The sequence below is a fragment of the Dipodomys ordii genome, unplaced genomic scaffold (assembly GCF_000151885.1).
Source record: "Dipodomys ordii isolate 6190 unplaced genomic scaffold, Dord_2.0 Scaffold68, whole genome shotgun sequence".
In the NCBI taxonomy this organism is placed as follows: domain Eukaryota; kingdom Metazoa; phylum Chordata; class Mammalia; order Rodentia; family Heteromyidae; genus Dipodomys; species Dipodomys ordii.
The window spans coordinates 6,211,231-6,229,798 of record NW_012267284.1 but is presented as its reverse complement, the minus strand read 5'-3'; the positions used below and the strand labels follow the sequence as shown (position 1 = coordinate 6,229,798).

The window sequence follows — 18,568 nt, the reverse complement described above, 5'->3', positions numbered from 1 at the left end:
TCCAGGCCAGCAGGGGCATAAATATGAGTCTATCAAAAGTAATTTGGGAGTCGGGTGCTGATGGCTCAGCCCTGTCATCCTAGCTACTCAGGAGGCTGAGATCTGAGGATCAAGGTTCAAAACCAGTCAGCACCACCCTCTGATTTCAAGCTCCAGGACTGGCATAAACAAACAAACAAACAAGAAAGGAATTTGGGGGTAAGGATGGGAGGAGGGGTGACAAGACACATTGTACTCAATCAGACATTTGGAATTGAAAATCCTTTAGATAGCTGCTTAATAAAAACAAATATTGAAGAACATCCAGAGCTGGGAAGGTGGCTCAGTGGTAGAGCGCTTGCCTTGCATGCATGAGGCCCTGGGTTCCATTCCTCAGCACCACATACACAGAAAAAGCCAGAAGTGACGCTGTGTCTCAAATGGCAGAGCACTAGCCTTGAGCAAAAGAAGCTCAAGGACAGTGCCCAGACCCCAAGTTCAAGCCCCAGGACTGCCCCCCCCCCCAATCCAAAGGTCTGGAAGTCAAAAGCATCAGAAACATAACGTTAATGCAGGGGGAAAGGGGAAGAAAAGAAAATGTTTGTGGGCGTGGCTTATATGAGGGGGTGTGGTCTGAGAGGTGAGGGCGTGGCTCCATTGGTAGGTGGGGCCCAAGTGCTAGGGGCGTGGCTCAAGCAGTAGGGGCGTGACTCAAGGGATTGTTGTGGGGCTAGGCCTAAGTGTCAAGGGCGTGGCCCAAGTGTCAAGGGCGTGGCTAGAGCAGTGGGGGCGCAGCCAGAGGGATGGGGTCGTGGCCCACGTGTTGAAGGCGTGGCTTGAGCCGCGGGGGCGTGGCTTAAGTGGTAGAGCACTTGCCTAGTAAGCACCGAGACCTGCGTTCAAATCTCAGTGCTGCCAACCAACCAGGGAAAGGCCAGGTGGGTGAGGGGAGGCGGCAGGGGAGGGCCGGGCCCGCCCAGCGGGTTTAATTGAAAGGTCGGCTCTCCCCAGCTCGGCTCTCCGCAGGCAGCGGCGCCTTTGAATTAAACATGAGCAGTAATTTATTTATCAAGTCTTTGAAAATGTCTCTGTGTGACTGGAGTTGGGGGGGGGCTCTGGTGAACCCCTGTGTGAAAGCGTGTGCTGGGTTGGCGGCGGGTGCCAGGGCCATGCCTCCCCCCCCCCGCCCTCCCCTCTCCACCCTGGGGTGGATGGGGTGGGGGGCGCCCTGGCTGCAGGCTGGGGGACATCAGACCTTCTGAAGCCCGGTAGCTAGGGGGGCGCAGCGCAGCCACTTTGTGATTCCAGGAATCCCAGCCTCAAGCCAGGCTGAGCAGAAAGAAGGAGGGGCAGGAGCAACACCCCCATTGCTACAGGCTGAACCCAATCAGGACGCCCCACCCCCACCCACCGCACCCCAAATCCTCCATCCCCACCTCTCCACCTCAGAGAAAGGTGTCACCGTCCCCCGGGCTGTGGTCCCCAGCCTGAATCATCTCCTGCACCCACGGCCCATCTGTCGGGACTCTGCTCCCCAAAGGCTTTGCACCCCTCCCCCGGCCCCACTAGGGGCCTCCTGGCTGACTGGAATCGGCTTTGTGGCCCCCCCCAAAATACTCCTGTGGGGTCTCTGCTCCTGTTAGCCTCCCAAACCAGATGATCTCATGGCCTCCACTAACTTTCCAGAACTTTCTGGAACAAGGCTAGCAGGAATCCTGAATACCCAATGTGGAATTTAAGGGCCTCAAAGGTGTCACCCTGGCTAGCTCCCCGTCCTGTCCATACTACACACATGCTCTGCATTGAATGACACAAATAATAGATTCAGATGGATATCTAGATAGGTTATTAAAATGACAGATAGATACACTCTGGAGACTGAAGCAGGAGGATGGGGAGTTCGAAACTCACGTAGGCTGCATAGCAAGTTCAAGGCCAATTTTAGCAAAGTGGAGAGATCCTGTATCAAAATAAATAAATAATCTGGGTGCCAGTGACTCATACCTATAATTCTACCTACTCAGGAGGCCTGGCAGTTCGAAGCCAGTTAGGGCAGGAAGGTCTTATCTCCAACTATTCACAGATTAATTGATGGTGGTAGAGTGCTAGCCTTGAGCAAAAAGAGCCCAAGGACAGTGCCCAGGTCCAGAGTTCAAATCCCAGGACAGGCACTAGAAGGAAGGGAGGAAGAAACAAAGGAAAGAAGGAAGGGAGGAAGGAAGGAAGGAAGGAAGGAAGGAAGGAAGGAAGGAAGGAAGGAAGGAAGGGAAGAAGGAAGGGTGGAAGGGACTGAGAGGGAACACAAGACCATACTTGAAAAATGAGTAAGAGCAAAGAAGGGGCTGGGAGACTTAGCTGAAGTGGTTGAGCAATGGCCTAGTAAGAATAAGGCCCAGAGTTCAACCCCCAGCACAACTAAATAAACACTTAGCAAAGTAACTCAATATTTTATGCATGTTGCTAATCAACTGAATCAAATCCATCCTGGTGGCCACCTATGTTCAATATTTCCTGATTCAGAAGCCAATAACCCACTTTAACCATCTGTATCAGCTGGCATTGGGTTTTGTATGATTTGTATTGGTGCAGGTAGGAGTTTGGTCAGCTGGGATGGGAGTTGTCAGTTTCCATCATGGTGGCTTTGGGCCTTAAGGCAACACAGTGATTTGTGTCAGGAGGAGGGGGTGGAGGCCTGTTTGCCTGGGAGGTGCAGAGACCGGAAGAACCATTCAAAGCCACATCCCCAATGACCTAACTGCCTCCTACTAGGCCCCGCCTTTCAAAGGACCACAGGCTGAGGATCAAACCTGTAGCACCAATGGAATTGGGAGATTTTCCAGTTCCAAACCACTGTATTATTTTCTTTCTTCTCTTTTTTATTTTTTATGGTAAGAACACTTAAGTTCTATCTCATAATTCCCTTTATTTCTTCAGTTTGTCTTTAGATGGGGGTCTCACACTTTTGCCTGGACCACGATCCTCCGACCTCCACCTCCATCACCATTCCAGCTCCCAAGTCTTCGGAAGCAATGTCAAAAGTCAGCTTCAGAAATCATCTCCAGAAAGCACCGAATCTCCTTTCTAAGGTCACCATTCCCAGGACGGCATTCTGTGTCCACACACTGATGGCCATGAGCACATGTCTATAAGCCCTCCTGCTGCAGGCTTGAGGAGCTGGCCACACCCAGGCTGGCCTTCCTGAAGGCTCCTCCAAGCCTAGGACTAGGGAGGCTGGGGCACGGAGGCAGCTGGTCTCTGTGGGACACTGAAGATCCAGTGTCCAGCTTTGCCAAAACGAAACTCCTCCTCTTCTCCAACTCCTCCCCCTTCCCCCTCCTCCTCCTCCTCCCCATCCCCCTTATCCCCCTGTTCCTCCTCCCCCTCCCATTTTTCCTTTTTCCTCCTCCCCCTCCTCTGTTCTCCTCCCCCTGCCCCCCTCCTCTTCTTCCTCCTCCTCCCTTCCAGGCATATTCTGGGGTGAACCCTGAATCCCATCCAATCCTAAAGCATGTCTAGTTCTCAGAGGACCTGAGCTGACTCCTAAAAATAGATGTGACTTTTTACACAGGCAGGATTATACATGTCTCGTGATTTGTTTTTTTATTTTATTATGGTGTGAGCGACAACTTTCCAGTTCTGCCTGGGCTTTGGTACATGCTGGGTTGTTTGAGAGCGGTGGCATGCTTCATCTTCATTTATTCATCAAGTGCTGGAGTGCCCTCCTGCTGTAGTGTGGATCTAGAATGTCCTCCTTGCTCCTTCTCTATCCGGCCCTGCAGGGCTGGGGTCCAGGTCTCTGGCTGGCCCAGGGACTGTGCCTCAGTAGACCCTGGGGTCCCCATCCAGGGTCTGGTCTCTTTCTAGTGTTCCCCTTCTCCAACCCCAGGTTCTGCATCATGCCAGGATCCCCACCTCAGCCCTACTTTTCACTGTGACCTTTGCCGGCTCAGTGAACTTCATTAGGATTTCACCAAAGATCCTGAGCCTGAATTGTCCAGCCCCACCATTCCTGGATTCCTAACTGTGGGACGTTATCTTCCTTTGATAAAATTTTGATGATCTAATTCTTTTTTTGGGGGGGGGGTCTAGTCGTGGGGCCTGACCTCTGGGCCTGGGCGCTTCCCTTGGCGCTGTGGCTCAAGGCGAGCACTCTACCACTTGAGCCACAGCGCCACTTCCGGCTTTTTCCTTTTTGCTTATGTGGTGCTGAGGAATCGAACCCAGGGCCTCAAGCAAGCAAGGCAAGCGCTCTACCACTGAGCCACCTTCCCAGCCCCTTCCTCTGATAAAATTTTGGAGTAATTAATTGGATAGGTAACAGATGGAGGTTAATCTTAAGGGCCCAACATGGGTGGATTGAGAGCCATCCAGATTAGTACAGAGCACTTCTGGGTGTGTCTGTGAGGGTGGTTCCAGAGATGATTGACATGTGGGACAGCAACTGAGGGGAAAGACCCATTCTGAATATTGGTGGGTGTGTCTGTGGGGGCGGTCCCAGAGAGGATTGACATGTAGAATAGCAACTGAGGAGGAAAACCCACCCTTCATGGGGATAAACCATCCAATAGGCTTGGGGCCCAGAATGAAAAAAAAAAAACACAAGTGATGGAGGAAGCCCCGTCCTCTCTCTCAAACCTGGGTAGCAGCCAGCCTCATTCACCCGGTGATTTCAAACTTCCAGCTTCTGGAATGGCGAGACAATAAAGTTCTCTGCATTCTTTAGCTCAGTACATGTCATGACTGGGAGAAATGATGGCCACACACCATAATGAGCTAAAGAACCCAGGTCTGAGAGCGAAGGGGTGATTCCCCACGCTCCCAGCTCTGCTGGCCCCATGCACTCCATAGGCTCTATGCGGAGCTCTTGCACAAATCCTCACGTCTCTGAGTGTACCTGCGTCCCAACTCCCTCAGCTCCTGTCTCCACATCAGGTTAGGGCGCACCCTGCTCACCTCCGTTAAGTCTTCAGTTGCTATAACAGAAGGCTTGAGACAGACATGTTTAAGAAAAGATGTTTCTTTTTCTTCTTCCTCCACCATCACTACCACCACCTCCTCCTTCTCCTCCTTCTCCTCCGTGTGTATGTGTGTGTGTGTGTGTGTGTGTTGGTGGGGCTTGAACTCTGGGCTTGGGCCCTGTCCCTTAGCTCTTCAGCTCAAAGCTAGCATTCTACCAGTTGAGCCACAGCGCCACTTCTAGTTTTCTGAGTGGTTTATTGTAGATAAGTGTCTCATGGACTTTTCTGCCCAGGCTGGCTTTGAACCGTGATCCTCAGATCTCAGCCTCCTGAGCAGCTAGGATTATAGGCGTGCACCACTGACTCCCAGCGTTGTTGTTGTTGTTCTTCTTCTTCTTCCTCTTCCTCCTCCTCCTCCTGTTCCTCTTCCTCTTTCTCTTCTTCTTCTTCTTCTTCCTCTTATTCTCCACCTTCTTCTCCTTTCGTTCTCCTCCTTCCCCCTTCCTCCTCCTCCTCCCTCCCTCCCTTCCTCAACCCCCTCCTCCTCCTCCTCCTCTTCCTCCACTTCTACCTCCTCCTTTCTTCTGCCACTCATGGGCTTGAACTCAAGACCTAGGTGCTGTCTCTGAGCTCTTTTGCTCAAGGCTAGTACTCTACCACTTTGATCCACAGCTCTATTTCCAGTTTTCTGATGGTTCACTGGAGAGTGAAAGTCTCACAGACTTTCCTGCCCAGCCTGGCTTCAAACCGCAATCCTCAGGTCTCAGTCTCTTGAGTAGCTAGGATTATAGGCATGAGCTACCAGTGTCCAGCTGAAAAGAAGTTTCTTTTGACTCACCAATTTGGAAACTAGGAAATCCTAACTTTGGATTTGCCTGGGTTGACCTCAGCCTGTGATTCCCCTATCTCCAACTGGGATTACATGGGTGCATGACCATGCTCAGCCTGTTAACCTTCACTTGGAGGGCATAGTCCAACCACAGCAGCTCTTTCTTTCAAACAAAGCTGTACCCACAGAGCTTCACTTCTTTTTGTAGAAGACAGTTCTGCCATCGTACCTTGTAGCTGTGATGACATCTGTCAGCCCATTTTTTTTTATTTTGTCAACGCAGTGACCATACTCCGAGGCACCAGACATACTGAACGTTCCTGCGCACCACATTCATAGATATTTGCTACCAAGAGATCACCAGGAGAACCCATGGCTGATGTGGCAAGCACACGAAACATTATACAGCAGTGAAAATGGATAAATCATAGCCAGCCACGTCAGCCTAGAGAAATCACTGAAGCAATTCTTTTTTTCCATCATGGGGCTTGGTGCTGTCCCTGAGCAATTCAGCTCAAGGCCAGCACTCTACCATTTAAGCCACAGGGCCACTTCCGGTTTTCTGGTGGTTTATTGGAGATAAGAGTCTCACAGTTTTCTGCCCAGCGTGGCTTTGAACCGCGGTCCTCAGGTCTCAGCCTCCTGAGTAGCTAGGATTACAGGTGTGAGCCACTGGTACCTGGCTTTCTAAACCAATCTTAAGTTAAAAAAAAAAGATTTATATGATTCGTTTATGCAATGGAGAGAAGGGTCAAGTCTTCGGCCTGCTTCCTGTCTTTCTTCCGTCTTCTCCGTGATGCCTCCTCCCTCAGTCGAGCCCTACCTCCATTCCCCTCTCCCCCTCCCCCCACCACATTTTCCAGAGCCTTCCCTTCCACTGCTGACAAATCCTCTACTGCACTCACTCACCAGCCCGGCAGCCATGTTCCTCTGTTCCCCGCAGAACGCCAGGCTCTCAAGTTGCAATCTTTGTTCTCTTTTGTTCCCTGATGTCAACCGAGTTCCTAGAACAGCACCTAGGAGGAAGGAACTAAATATTCCTTTAGCTGAATGGCTGATATACAATTGTTCCTTGAGGATTAAATTCGTTCAGCTGTGCAAATGAGTGAAAGTGAGGCTGGCTTATTCAGGGTGATTCACAATGAGATTTTCTTGGAACAAAATAGGTGTCATATTTCTTGCAAACGATTCATCTTTTCTTCTTGGAGTAATGGAGTTTGAACTCAGAGCTTTGTGCTTGCCAGGATGGCGCTTTACTACATGTCCTACGCCTTCCCTCCCAGGCCTCAATTTCTTGCTTTCAGATAAGGTCTCTTGCTTTCTGCCTGGAGCCAACCCTGGATCATGATCCTCCTCCGTAGGCCTCCGAAGTTGCTGGGAAGACAGATGAATGCCTCCAGGCTCGGTTTGTTGAGATGGAGTCTCACCAACCCGTTGCCTGGGCTGGCCTTGAACACAATCCTTCCCATATTTGCTGCTGCCTGAGTAGCTGAGACTATAGGTGTGAGCTACCGTGCTAGCTGAGACCTGAGTCTTTTGTTGTCATGGAGACCTTCTGAGGCTTGTGTTACCCATTTCAGCCTAGAAATCCAGGGACTGGCTGTGTGGTCCCCAGGGCACGCTCATTTGTGTGTGACAGTGACAACGCACTCCTCTGGGACCCGTTTCTGCTTGAACAGGGCTGTCAAATGAGCCTGTGAGTATTTGCAATGACAACCAGGGAGAACAGGACAGCTTGCTGAGCTCAGCTCACATTGGTTGGGTCATGTGGAATAAGGGCTCATTAAAGAAATGACTATGTGCCTAGCACGGTGGTACACTCCTGTCATCTCAGCCCTCAGCAGGCTGATATAGGAAGATCAGGACTTAGTCCAGGAAACAAAAAACAGTCATTGTGGCAAATGCTCCTCCTCCCCCCAGACTTACCCTGCTACAGGTTGTCTGAGCCTATAACTTGCATAATGGCGGACTTGACTGTCATAGTCTCTCCTACTAGCTGTGAGGGTAGGGGAATTCTCATTCTTGTAAACACTACAGAGTGGATCAAGAGATCCATAGTAAGTTCAATTGTCTTGCGCACAATTTCTGTTGTTGTTTGACATAAGAGTCTCACTCCAGGTCAGCCTGGGACTCAGGATTCTCCTGCTTCAGTTTCCTCAGTGCTCGGATGGCAGGTGGAATGAAGACATGACTATGTCTTACTATGGGTTGAGGGGGGCTGAGGCCCTGCAGCCACACTTGACTTCCCCATAATGGAGTCCCTGTCACCTCCAAAGATTTCACAGTGGGCCAGGGACTTCCAACACAGAATTAAGTTAAATCGTTGGCCACTTATAAATTGGCTTGGAAAAAAACGGTGTCCATTTTTCCACAGGGAGGGGAGGGGTAGAAGAGAGGAAGGAAAGGGAGGTAGGAGAAGGGAGAAGAAAGGAAGAGAGGGAAAAGGGGAGGGGAAATTGGAGCGAGGGAGAAGGAAGAAAACAAGATTATGGGAGAGAAAAAATATTTTTTAAGTAGAGTCCACAATTTGACCCAATCAGAAATAAAAATTTACTGAAATAATTTATCCCAAATTAGGTTAAAGTGTGCCAACTTTTACCCTTGTACTAAACTCGCTACTAGCATGATTCTATTACCAAAGTTTCATGGCTTTTTAATAACAGTGGGGCTCAGCTGGGCGCCAGTGGCTCATGTCTGTAATTCCAGCTACTCAAGAGGCTGAGATCTGAAGATGGAGGTTCAAAGCCAGCCCAGGCAGGAAAAGCCATGAGACTCCCATCTCCAACTAACCACCAAAAAAGCTGGAAGTGGAGCTGTGGGTCAAGTACTAGAAGGCTAACCTTGAGCACAAAAGCTCAGGGACAGCATCCATACCCTGAGTTCAAACTCCACGACTAGCATGCCTGCACGTGTGTGCCCCCATCCCCCACAACACATACAAAGAGTGAGATTCAGATCACACATAGCTGGAGGCCACTTTTCTTTGAAACAAGACACACTGACACCTCTGGACTCCCCCAATCCTAACACAGGGGCCCTAGAACATTTCCCCATGGCCGCAGAGGCCCTGACCCAGTGATTAATCATCCTAATTAAATTATATCTTTGCCACTTGTAAATTGGCTTGGGGGTGGGGAAGGAACCCAACGCTACTTCTCCTTGCTAAAAACAGTTAAAAGAGCCCTGTGCAAAACAAAACAAAACAAAGCACCATCTTCGAAGTTTGAAACCGATTTCCTAAAACCCCTTTATGGGAGAGCCACCATCCCCAGTCTCAGGGCCAGCCTAAGGGGGCCTGGATATAGGTTGAGTTTCATCATCTCTGAGATAATAGCTCCACCCATCCAGGCTCTCTGAACCAATGGTTTCCAAGCTTGGAATCACTCCATCCAATCAGCAAGCAGGGAGCATTTTGCTATGGTGCATTTGGCTAACAGATTCTGTGCTGGGTCCCTCCATAGCCTGGCCACCACACCCCATGGCGGGGACCCAATTCTGTCCAGGAGCAGAGGAGAGAGTTCACACAGAACAGGACACTGCTTGGCGATCACCCAACACACAATCACAGGAAGCTCAACCAGCTTAAATGCCTAAAAAGTATACCACTCATCGTGGCCAGTTTCTTCTGTTAGATGGGGTCTCCTAGGGTTTTCTGTTCCAAGTAGCCTAAAATGATGAACCTCTCAATCTCAGCCTCCCACGTAGCTGACAGACTCAGGTCACCATGTCCAGCTGACATTGACATTGAAAAGATAAGGTTTCTGTTAGCTGTCTGGCCATTTGTTTTCTGAATGGCTTATGTATCTTTTTTTTTTTTTAAGTATTCTCTTATTTCTCCATCCCTTCCTCCCTCCTTCTGTGTTAAGGAGATATTTTATGGTGCAACTTTTTAATACCCTTGTTGTTTCTATGAATACATTCCTTCCAGTGATTTTTTTTTAGTGGTTGCCTGGCTGTTATAATTAACATCGTGATTTATAACAAGATTAATATCAACTTAATTACAACAGCACCAAACATTTTGCTTTCTACATAGCTCCATTTTCTTTCTCCTCTTCTGTTGTGGTTATACACATTACATCTTAATACATTTATGCCTATCAGTGCAACTTTATAATTATAGCTTTCTGCACATGTCGTTTAAATCACACCGAAGAAAAAAAGCTTACACACACAAATCCCATTTATATTGTGGTTTATAGTTCGGTTATCCCTTTCGGTTATCTTTTTTCTTCATTTTGTTAATTTCTCTGGGAGGGTTTTCATGTTTTGACACAGGATCTCATTATGTTAGCCCAGGCTGGCCTCAAACGTGTGAAATCTGCCCCCTCTACCTCCTAAAATGCCAGGACTACAAACAGGCATCACCACACCTGATAGTGTTTTATATTTCTTCTTTTAGGTCTAAGTTGGTGTCTAATGTTTTTCCATCTCTGTTTGAAGGACTATATCCAGTTTTTCTTACAAGTCAGCTTTGCTAGGGCTACATTGTGTTTTTATTTAGGAATGCTTTCACTTTTGAAGAATTTTGCCAGCTGTAGGATTCTTGGTTGCTACACTTTGAATATGCCATACATCTGCTTTCTGGTCTCCATAGACACTGAGAGAGGTAAGCCGTAAATCTTATTAAGGAGCCGGGTCCCAGTCCAGTCTCTTCTCTCCTACTGCTTTTTGAGATTTTGACAGTTTGGAGATGAGGTTTCTAGCTGTGGGTTTCCTCCCAAGTTTATCCTACTTAGGAGTTTGTTAAGCTCCTTAACAATCTCACATTTGATTTTCTTTCAAAAAGCTCAGAGATCAGCAAGTCTTGATGGTTCTACTTCCAAGCAGAGCCTCTTCCCCTCTGTAGCCCAGCCCACATCTTCTCACCAGAACTAGTGCAGTAGCCTTCTGTCTCTAAGAATTACCTTCAGTCCTCTCTCCATCCACCAGGAAGATGGAATCATTTGTTGAGTTTGAGGTTTTGTTGTTGCCTTTTGGTACTGAGGTTCGAACTTAAGTCCTCACACTTACTAGGCAAGTACTCTACCACTTGTGCCACACCCCCAGTCCATTTTTGCTTCTTCTTCTTCTTTTTTTTTTTGCTTCCTGGTAGGATCAGAAGGAGCGGTTTGTTTTTATACCCAGACCAGCCTGGACAGTCATCATCCTTCTGCCTCTCAAGTAGGTGGAATGACTAAATGCATGCCACCACACCGGGCTTATTGAGATGGGGTTTCACTTTTTCCCAGGCTAACCTCAAGTGACATCCTGAGCTCCCCCTCCCAAGCAGCATCTGAGATTATAAGCATGCACCACTGCACCCAGCCCAAGAGTAGTGTCCTTGACATACTAATTACTTATTTAATCTCCTCATTTCTTCACTTTTCAGTAAGACCTGAACTCAGTCCCTTCACGGTTGGCCCCTGTCCCCTCTCTATTCATTCTCTCACCCCATCTTCTCCTCAGTCCAAGAAGCCACCTTGACCGCCTTTCTCTCCTTCTCTGCATTTTTATCACTTTTCTGCTCATGAATCATTGATCACTCGCTGTTTCCATGGCAATCCTTTTCCAATCAGCATCTCCCACCACCTCTGATGCTCTCTTCTTCACCAGATTGGAGAGCCCTGGGGATCCATTTTCTGCTGATCACTCCAGTTATGGGTCCTCTGGCTAAGGAAGCTCCACCCTCTGGCAAAATACTACAGGGACTGCTGGAGGAGTGGCAGAGCCTGGAGTGATGTGTGAGGGGCCACACCTGGACCACAGGCCCCTTCAAGCACACTCAGCTCCCCTAGATGCCAGGGCAGAGTGGATCCACCGGGGGTCAGACATTCCAAGAACCCACAGGACCATGCCCACCCCCTTGGGGCTCCAGACACTGCCCACAACATCTTCAATGCACTTTAATTAGCATCCATCATCACAGGCGCGCTCTGTGGCACAATGTCAGGATGGGCACGTCCGTGGACTTTGTGCTTCCAATGGGTATGAAAAAATAAAATATATAATATTCAGCTTTATAAATTCCCCCCCTTCCCACCACATCACTTACTTTCTCTGTAAAATAAATTACAACCTGTGGTGCAGCCTGGAGCCACTAGGCCAACATTGGCCAAATGACATCCAATGTCCTCAGGAGTTCTGGGGGACAGAGTCAGGGGGGACTATAGGATGCTCACAGGAATCAACATGGATCAGAAATGGGAGGAACATTGAGGAACGGGAGCCTTATGGTGGGCAGGACAGGAATCCCCTCAAACACACTAAGTGGACAGAAAGGCTACAAATGAACTTTTGGCACCAGATGAGAAGAGTGGACTTGAACCAACCTAGTGACAAGTCCATCAAAGTGTGTGTTTGGTCTGGAGGAGAGGGGGGCAGACAGGAAGGATGGCAGCTGTCACTGCCCCTCTGTACTCCTGGGTCCTCTACATAGGGCCAGCTGCTTCCCCCCCCCACTGGCACATGCTCAAGACATAAAGGTTACAGGATACAGGGTGGGAAGGGCAGGGGTCCTTCTGCAGACCATGTTCCCTGCACAGCACGTGCATGATGGGCAGCAGGGATGCTGTGCACGTACAGGACACTGCCAGGCACACAGTCACGAAAGGGGACAGACAGAAGGCATACACGGGACACCAAAGATCAAGACAGCAAGGGCAGGGCTGGGCTTCATGAGCATTTACAGGGGGTTGTGGGGAGAGAAGCTCACTGGCTTCAATCCACTCCCGGCAGGAAGCCAGCTGCTGACCCACTTGAGTCTGGGGGCTTCTTCCCAAAGGAAGGTGGCACTGACAACCCCGCCCCCAACAAAACCCAAAATGGTGGGAAGGAAAGATTGAGCCGGTGGCCAAGGCTATCACCCAGCCTCAGTGTTAAGTTCCCACAATGAACTTTGGGGTCCCACTCTGGGGTGAGAGGTTTCACAGTTTTTAACAAGAGAGGGGGTGGCCTGGAACAACTCCACCCCCACCAGGACTGACTGAGCCTGGCCTTCGGGGACCTTGGGGTGGCTACAAGTCCAGGAGACGCTCCTCACATGTCTCCACGGGCCACTTGGAAGCCCCCCCAAACACATGGACATTGTTGTCCACCCAGGGGATGACGTTGCCTGGCATGTTGGTGGAGCAGTTGGCAATGTTGATGATTTCTTGGGCACGCAGGACTCGGTCCCAGATGTTGAACTGGCTGAGCTCCCCCACAAATGCTTGTGTGGCATCGAACCTGCCCCCCACGGTGTCCTGGGAAATGGAAACAGGGCATCCTCCTTAGGGCCGGCTCACCACAAGCTCTTAATTCTCCAGGGAGTGGGGAGGGGTGGCCAGGCCTGACACTTCCTTGACTTCTCAGACAGATCTCCCCAAATCACCCATCTCCTACAGGGGAAACTGAGGCTGGAGAGACATATGCCCAAAGCTAGGACTACACTTGGCTCTCCTGACTCCCGATGCCTCTTAGAAGAAATAATGGATAACTCCACGGCCCCTCCCACCCCTCCCTGTGTCCATCTTTCCATCTTCAAACTTCAAACCTAGGTTGACTTTGGTTCACACCTGCCAGCCACCATCCTGCCTCCTCACCTTGGTGCAAGTGTCTCATGGAAGTTTCCCTGTTCTCACCTCTTCCCACTGGCTGAGCAGCTCAGAACTTTCCTAGCCAGCCTTCAACTAGGTACCAGGGTCAAGACCATGAGCAAGTAGCTTCTAGACGATTCCTGATCCAGCATCCCTGCACTAGGCAGGGCCAACACTCAGAAGGCAAGGGCAGATGCCCTCCTGCCCTCCTGTGTCAGAATATTTTGGAACCATCCACACCAGCCTGGTCCTCTGGGGAGGCTGCCGGGAACCATGGGGGAGCAGGGAGAGGGGGGTCCAGTGTGAGGATGGCCCATAGGTCACCCGGTTTGGGGCCAGTGCCCCCCCAGATATGTACCTGCTCCTGCCCGAGGATGAGCACGCCCCCGGGCTTGATGGGGTGCCAGGGTGCCAGGTTCTCCCCAGTGCCCAGCTTCTCTCCATCCTGGAAGGCTTCCCACAGGCCGTCCCTTGTCGTCCAGGTCACGCAGATGTGGTGCCACTTGCCGTCACTGACAAACAGGGGCAGCTGTGCGACCTGGGGCCAACACAAGCGGGTGAGGATCTCACGGGTTCCCAGGGACCGGAAGCCATAGACTTCCTGGGGCCGGAAGTGGAAGTGGGTAGGACTCCAGCTACCTGGGAGCCCCAGGTTCACCAGGCCAGACTCGAGTCCTAGGCTGACTTCTTTTAGAGATATCAGACAGACCGCAGATCACGTGACCCTGGGTCAGCGCCCCCCCCCAACCTTCTGAGGGGTGGGGCACGTGCATGTGCCCATGCGCACACGCATGCAGCCTGCACACAGGAAAGGCCCCTGACCTTGGGCGACACCTGGCATCCATGGTTGTAAGTGCTGGTCCCCTAGCAACTGCAGCCTTTCTCCCAGGAATTAGGTGTTTACCAGAAGCCAAGTGCAGAGGAAAACAAGGCTCTGGGTCCTGCTGCTCCCGCAGATTCCCAACTGAAACAAAGTTCACCCAGGAGACATCAGACTGGGGGCAGGGGAGAGGGTGGGCTCTCCCCTCTTGCTAATAAAGGCCTGGGCAGCAGTCACGTGATCACTATCAACCTGAGGTTGACTGTGCCCAGTGTGACTTTACAAGAGAAGCTTGGTTTGGCCTTCCCTATCCTGTCTCCCTTCCTTCCTTCCTTCCTTTCCTTTTCCTTCCTTCCCTTCCCACCCCCCCTTTTTTAAAAATAATGTCTCACTATATAGCTCAGATTGTCTTCAAACTATTGCTCCTGCTACCTCAGCTACCCCAGTGCTGAGATGACAAGTGTGAACCGCCACACTCAGCTAGAAAGAAAGTTTTGGAGTGAGGACTTTTGGAGGGTCTCAGCACTAAGCCTTCGAGGAGACTACACTCCTGAATACCTGTTAAAAAGGGGAACCCATTCTGGAACAGTAGAAGTTCAGGGAAAAGAGTGGTGTTTGCCAGAGCAGGCAGGAGTTGACTTTGAAGGTAAAAGGGAGACTGTGTCAATGCATATTACTGTGCTGTGTTTGTGTGTGTGTGTGTGTGTGTGTGTTTTGGTCAGTTGTGGGGCTTGATCTCTGGGCTGTCCCTGGGTTCTTCAGCTCAAGCTGACTGCTCTACTACTTGAGCCACAGCACCACTTCTGGTTTTCTGGTGGTTAATTGGAGGTAAGAGTCTCACAAATTTTCCTGCCTAGGCTGGCTTTGAACCGTGATCCTCAGATCTCAGCCTCCTGAGTAGCTAGGCTTATAGGCGTGAGCCACCGGTGCCCAGCTGTGCTGTGTTTTTATTCTGGTGGTGTGTTACACAGCTCCATGCATTTGTGAAAACTGGTGACAACCTACACTAAACTTCAGGTTGAGCCTGGTGGTGGGGCATGCCTGTAATCTCAGCAATTGGGAGGAGGATTAGGAGGCCAGCCTGGGCCAGATAGCCAAGATTCTGTCTCAAAAATAAATAAATAAATTTCACTATATATAAATTACATCTCAACACACCTGACTCCTCAGGAAAGATGTACCCAGAAGCTTCTTACACACACACACTTGCACACATCCTTGGGCACTCACCTGTGCAACAGGCAATGCGTCCTGTCCTGGCCGAGACTGCTGTCTCCTGCCCCACTTCCTGCCCCAGGACCTGGACCCTCTGCTGCCTCTGGGCCAGGCTCACACAGAGCTTGGAGCTCCGGGGCCTGCAGCTGACCCCATCTCAACCCCCTGCCCAGGGCACTGTTGTCCCTGCCATGTGGATGCCAGCTCCACACACAACATGGGGAGGGGCTGCGGTGTGGTCCAGGCCGGTCAGGTGCTGACCTCGTGGCAGCCACCACTTCCACAGGAGGGCCTCACCTTGTCGTTAATGAGCAGCTCGATGGGGTTGTTACCCCACTCAATCAGCACGATCTCATTGGCCTGCCCGGGCACGGCATAGGAGAACGGGGTGCCGATGCCCGGCGAGGCGCTGGACCGCAGCCACAGGCAGATGGTGAAGGCGTACAGCTCGGGCAGCGTCTTCTTGATCTTCCCGTACAGGTAGTTGGTGCGGAGAGGGAGGGACACCTTGAAGGCGTCCGGAGACTTGAATGCACTGTTGCCTGCAGAAGAAGTGGGGAAAGAGGTGTCTGGTGTGTTTGGCCCATCTTCCAACTTGGTCTGCAAAGACTCGCCAAGACCCCTAGCTAAGACACACCCCAGAGGGACCGAAGTACTGTTTCAAGTGCTAAATCCCAGCAATCGAAGAGACAGCTCTGCCTTCCAGAAGCTTCTATTTTGTTGGACATTAGCAGATAAAGGGAGGCAGGGTTGGCAGGGATTCCTACTGCGAAAGGAGTTGGATGGGGTGAAGAATGGAGATGAAAACCCCAGGTACCAGTAAGGAGGTAGGTGGTGAGGAGAAAAGAAATAATCTGTGGACGATGCAGGGGTTCCATTGAGTAAGATAGAAAAAGAAGTCTCTTTCAATCCAGAAGAAGGCCAGATGGGGTGGTACATGCCTGTGATCCCAGCTACTCAGGAGGCTGAGATAGGAGGACTGAAGTTCAAGGCCAGTCCAGGCAACAAGTTATGGAAACCCCCATCTCAACAATCAAGCTGGACATGGTGGTACCCTATGTCAGAGGCCCCCAGGCAAAAAATTCAAGACTATTATCTGAGAAGCAATCTAGAGTTAAAAGGGCTAAGGCCTCTGCCCTCACCTGCCTCCTCCTCCTCCTCACAGGCTTAAAAGACCTGGGCAGGCCAAAGTAAAAGCAGAGACCTTCCCTACTCTTTAGGACGAGCAGAGTGTTTCACAGCTGTAATCCCAGCTGCTTGGGAGGTGGAGACAGGAGGAGGTGTGCTGGCACCAACAGTACACCCAGCTATTTAGGAAGCCGAGATTGAAGCTCAGTCTGATGCGAGGCGGGGATAAAGCTGAGGATGCTATTTGAACAGAAAACTACAAGTCAAAAAAGTGGGGATGAGGTTTGAATGGTAGAGCACCTGCCCAGCCAAAGCAAGGCTCAGAGTTCAAACCCAAGAAAGAACAGAAAGGAAGGAAAAGAAGGGGAGAGGAGAGGAGGGGAGGGGAGAGGAGATAAGAGAGGAGGGAGAGAGGAAAGGGAAAAGGGAAAAGAAAGGAAAGGAAGAACCAGAAACCCCTCCCCAGCCTTACAGGTCGCACAAATGAGGTGCCTAGGCCAGAGTAACGAGGTGACTTGCTCAAGGTCACGCAGCTAATGGACAACAGAGCAGGACAGAGGTCCCTCCTGCCCCTGCCGGCCTGCAGCCAGCCCCTAAGGCTCAGCCTCCAAGTAGCAAATGGCCCTGTTCTTAATGAAGACATCATTACCTAATAAAGAGAGATGGCGTCCACACCTGCAGGTGGGCAGGTTTGCCAATTTAATAAGGCTCAGTGGTGATAATATTGTTAGCGTGGTGACAACAGATAGGCTTAATGAGAGCTGGGACGGAAGGGGCAGCCAAGGGAGCCACACCCCGAAAACCAAAGGCTTTTATTTCAAGAAAACAGCTTGGAGGTTCAGAGGAAACTCAGTTAAAACCAATTAAGGAATTAAAAGGCCTGACCAATAAATCAGAAACTGTGGGTGGCAGAGGAGCCTAAGGAAGGGGGGTGGGTGGGTGGCTGGGGACAGGAAGGAGAGGGAAAAAAGAGAGGAAGAGGGAAGTGGGGAGGAGGGAAGAGGAAATCTAGTCTCTTCAGCTTTCAGGATTTCAACAGCCCTTTAGCCCAGCCCTGGCCAGGCTGAGACACCCCAACGCCCCCCCCCCCAACTTGCTGCATGGCTGAGGCTGATCTGGGGACTCAGGTGGATGCTTCTAAGAATATGGTAGGTTTCCCACTCATTTGCATACAGGGGTGTGTGTGTGTGTGTGTGTATACTAGGCACTTGACATCTCTCCCCACACAGAAAAGCCCTAGGCAACAAATGGCCACAGTGTCCACAGGCTCAGCTGGCACACAGAGTAGGCGCAGCCCAGGAAGAACCCCAGGGGTTCCCATGCTAGGGTCAAAGGGCAGCCCGGACTCTGGGCCAGAGCAGCTGAAGGCATGCCAGCCACCAAGCATAGTACAGCCCAAACCTGCTCCTGCCTGCTCTCAGACTTTTATCTTCCTATGACTCCCTTGTAGCTGGGATTACAGACATGCACCACCACACACAGCTTTCTCTCTCTCTCTCTCTCTCCTTCTTTCCTCATTCTCTCTCTCTTCCTTCCCTCCCCTCTCTCTTTGTTGGTATAGGAGATAGAACTCATGGCCTGGCATTTACTAGGTAGACATTCTACCAATTAAGCCCAACAGGTTATTTCTTGAGGTGGGGGAGGAGCTTCACTAACATTTTGCCCAGACTGGCCTTCATCCTCTTCATCTTTTTTTTTTTTTTTGCCAGTCCTGAGGCTTCAACTCAGGGCCTGAGCACTGTTACTCCTCTTCGTCTTCTTCTTCTTCTTCGTCGTCCTCCTCCTCCTCTTCTTCTTCTTTTTGGTCAGTCGTGGGCCTGAGCTTTGGGCCTGGGCACTGTCCCTCAGCTCTTCATCTCAAGGCTAGCGCTCTACCACTTGAGCCACAGCGCCACTTCCAGCTTTTTCTGCTTATGTGGTGCTGAGCAATCGAACCCAGGGCCTCATGCATACAAGGCAAGCACTCTACCACTGAGCCACCTTCCCAGCCCTTCATCCTCCCTCTTCAATCTCCACTTCCAGAGTTGCTGGGATTACAAACACGAGCCACCATGTCCATTTTAAATTGTTGAGATAGATAATC

General features: G+C 50.6%; 1 protein-coding gene across 1 annotated transcript in view; it reads right to left on the bottom strand.

Moving 5' to 3' along the window:
- Positions 1-11,636: 11,636 nt before the first annotated feature.
- Positions 11,637-18,568, bottom strand: part of Nptx2 (neuronal pentraxin II) — a 10,502-nt gene continuing 3,570 nt past the window's right edge. The window contains exons 3-5 of the mRNA XM_013023404.1: positions 15,655-15,899; positions 13,681-13,860; positions 11,637-12,989 (exon numbers count right to left, since the gene is read on the bottom strand). Of these exons, the coding sequence (XP_012878858.1) occupies positions 12,762-12,989; positions 13,681-13,860; positions 15,655-15,899 (653 nt within the window). The 3' untranslated portion in view covers positions 11,637-12,761. The remainder of the gene's footprint in view (positions 12,990-13,680; positions 13,861-15,654; positions 15,900-18,568) is intronic.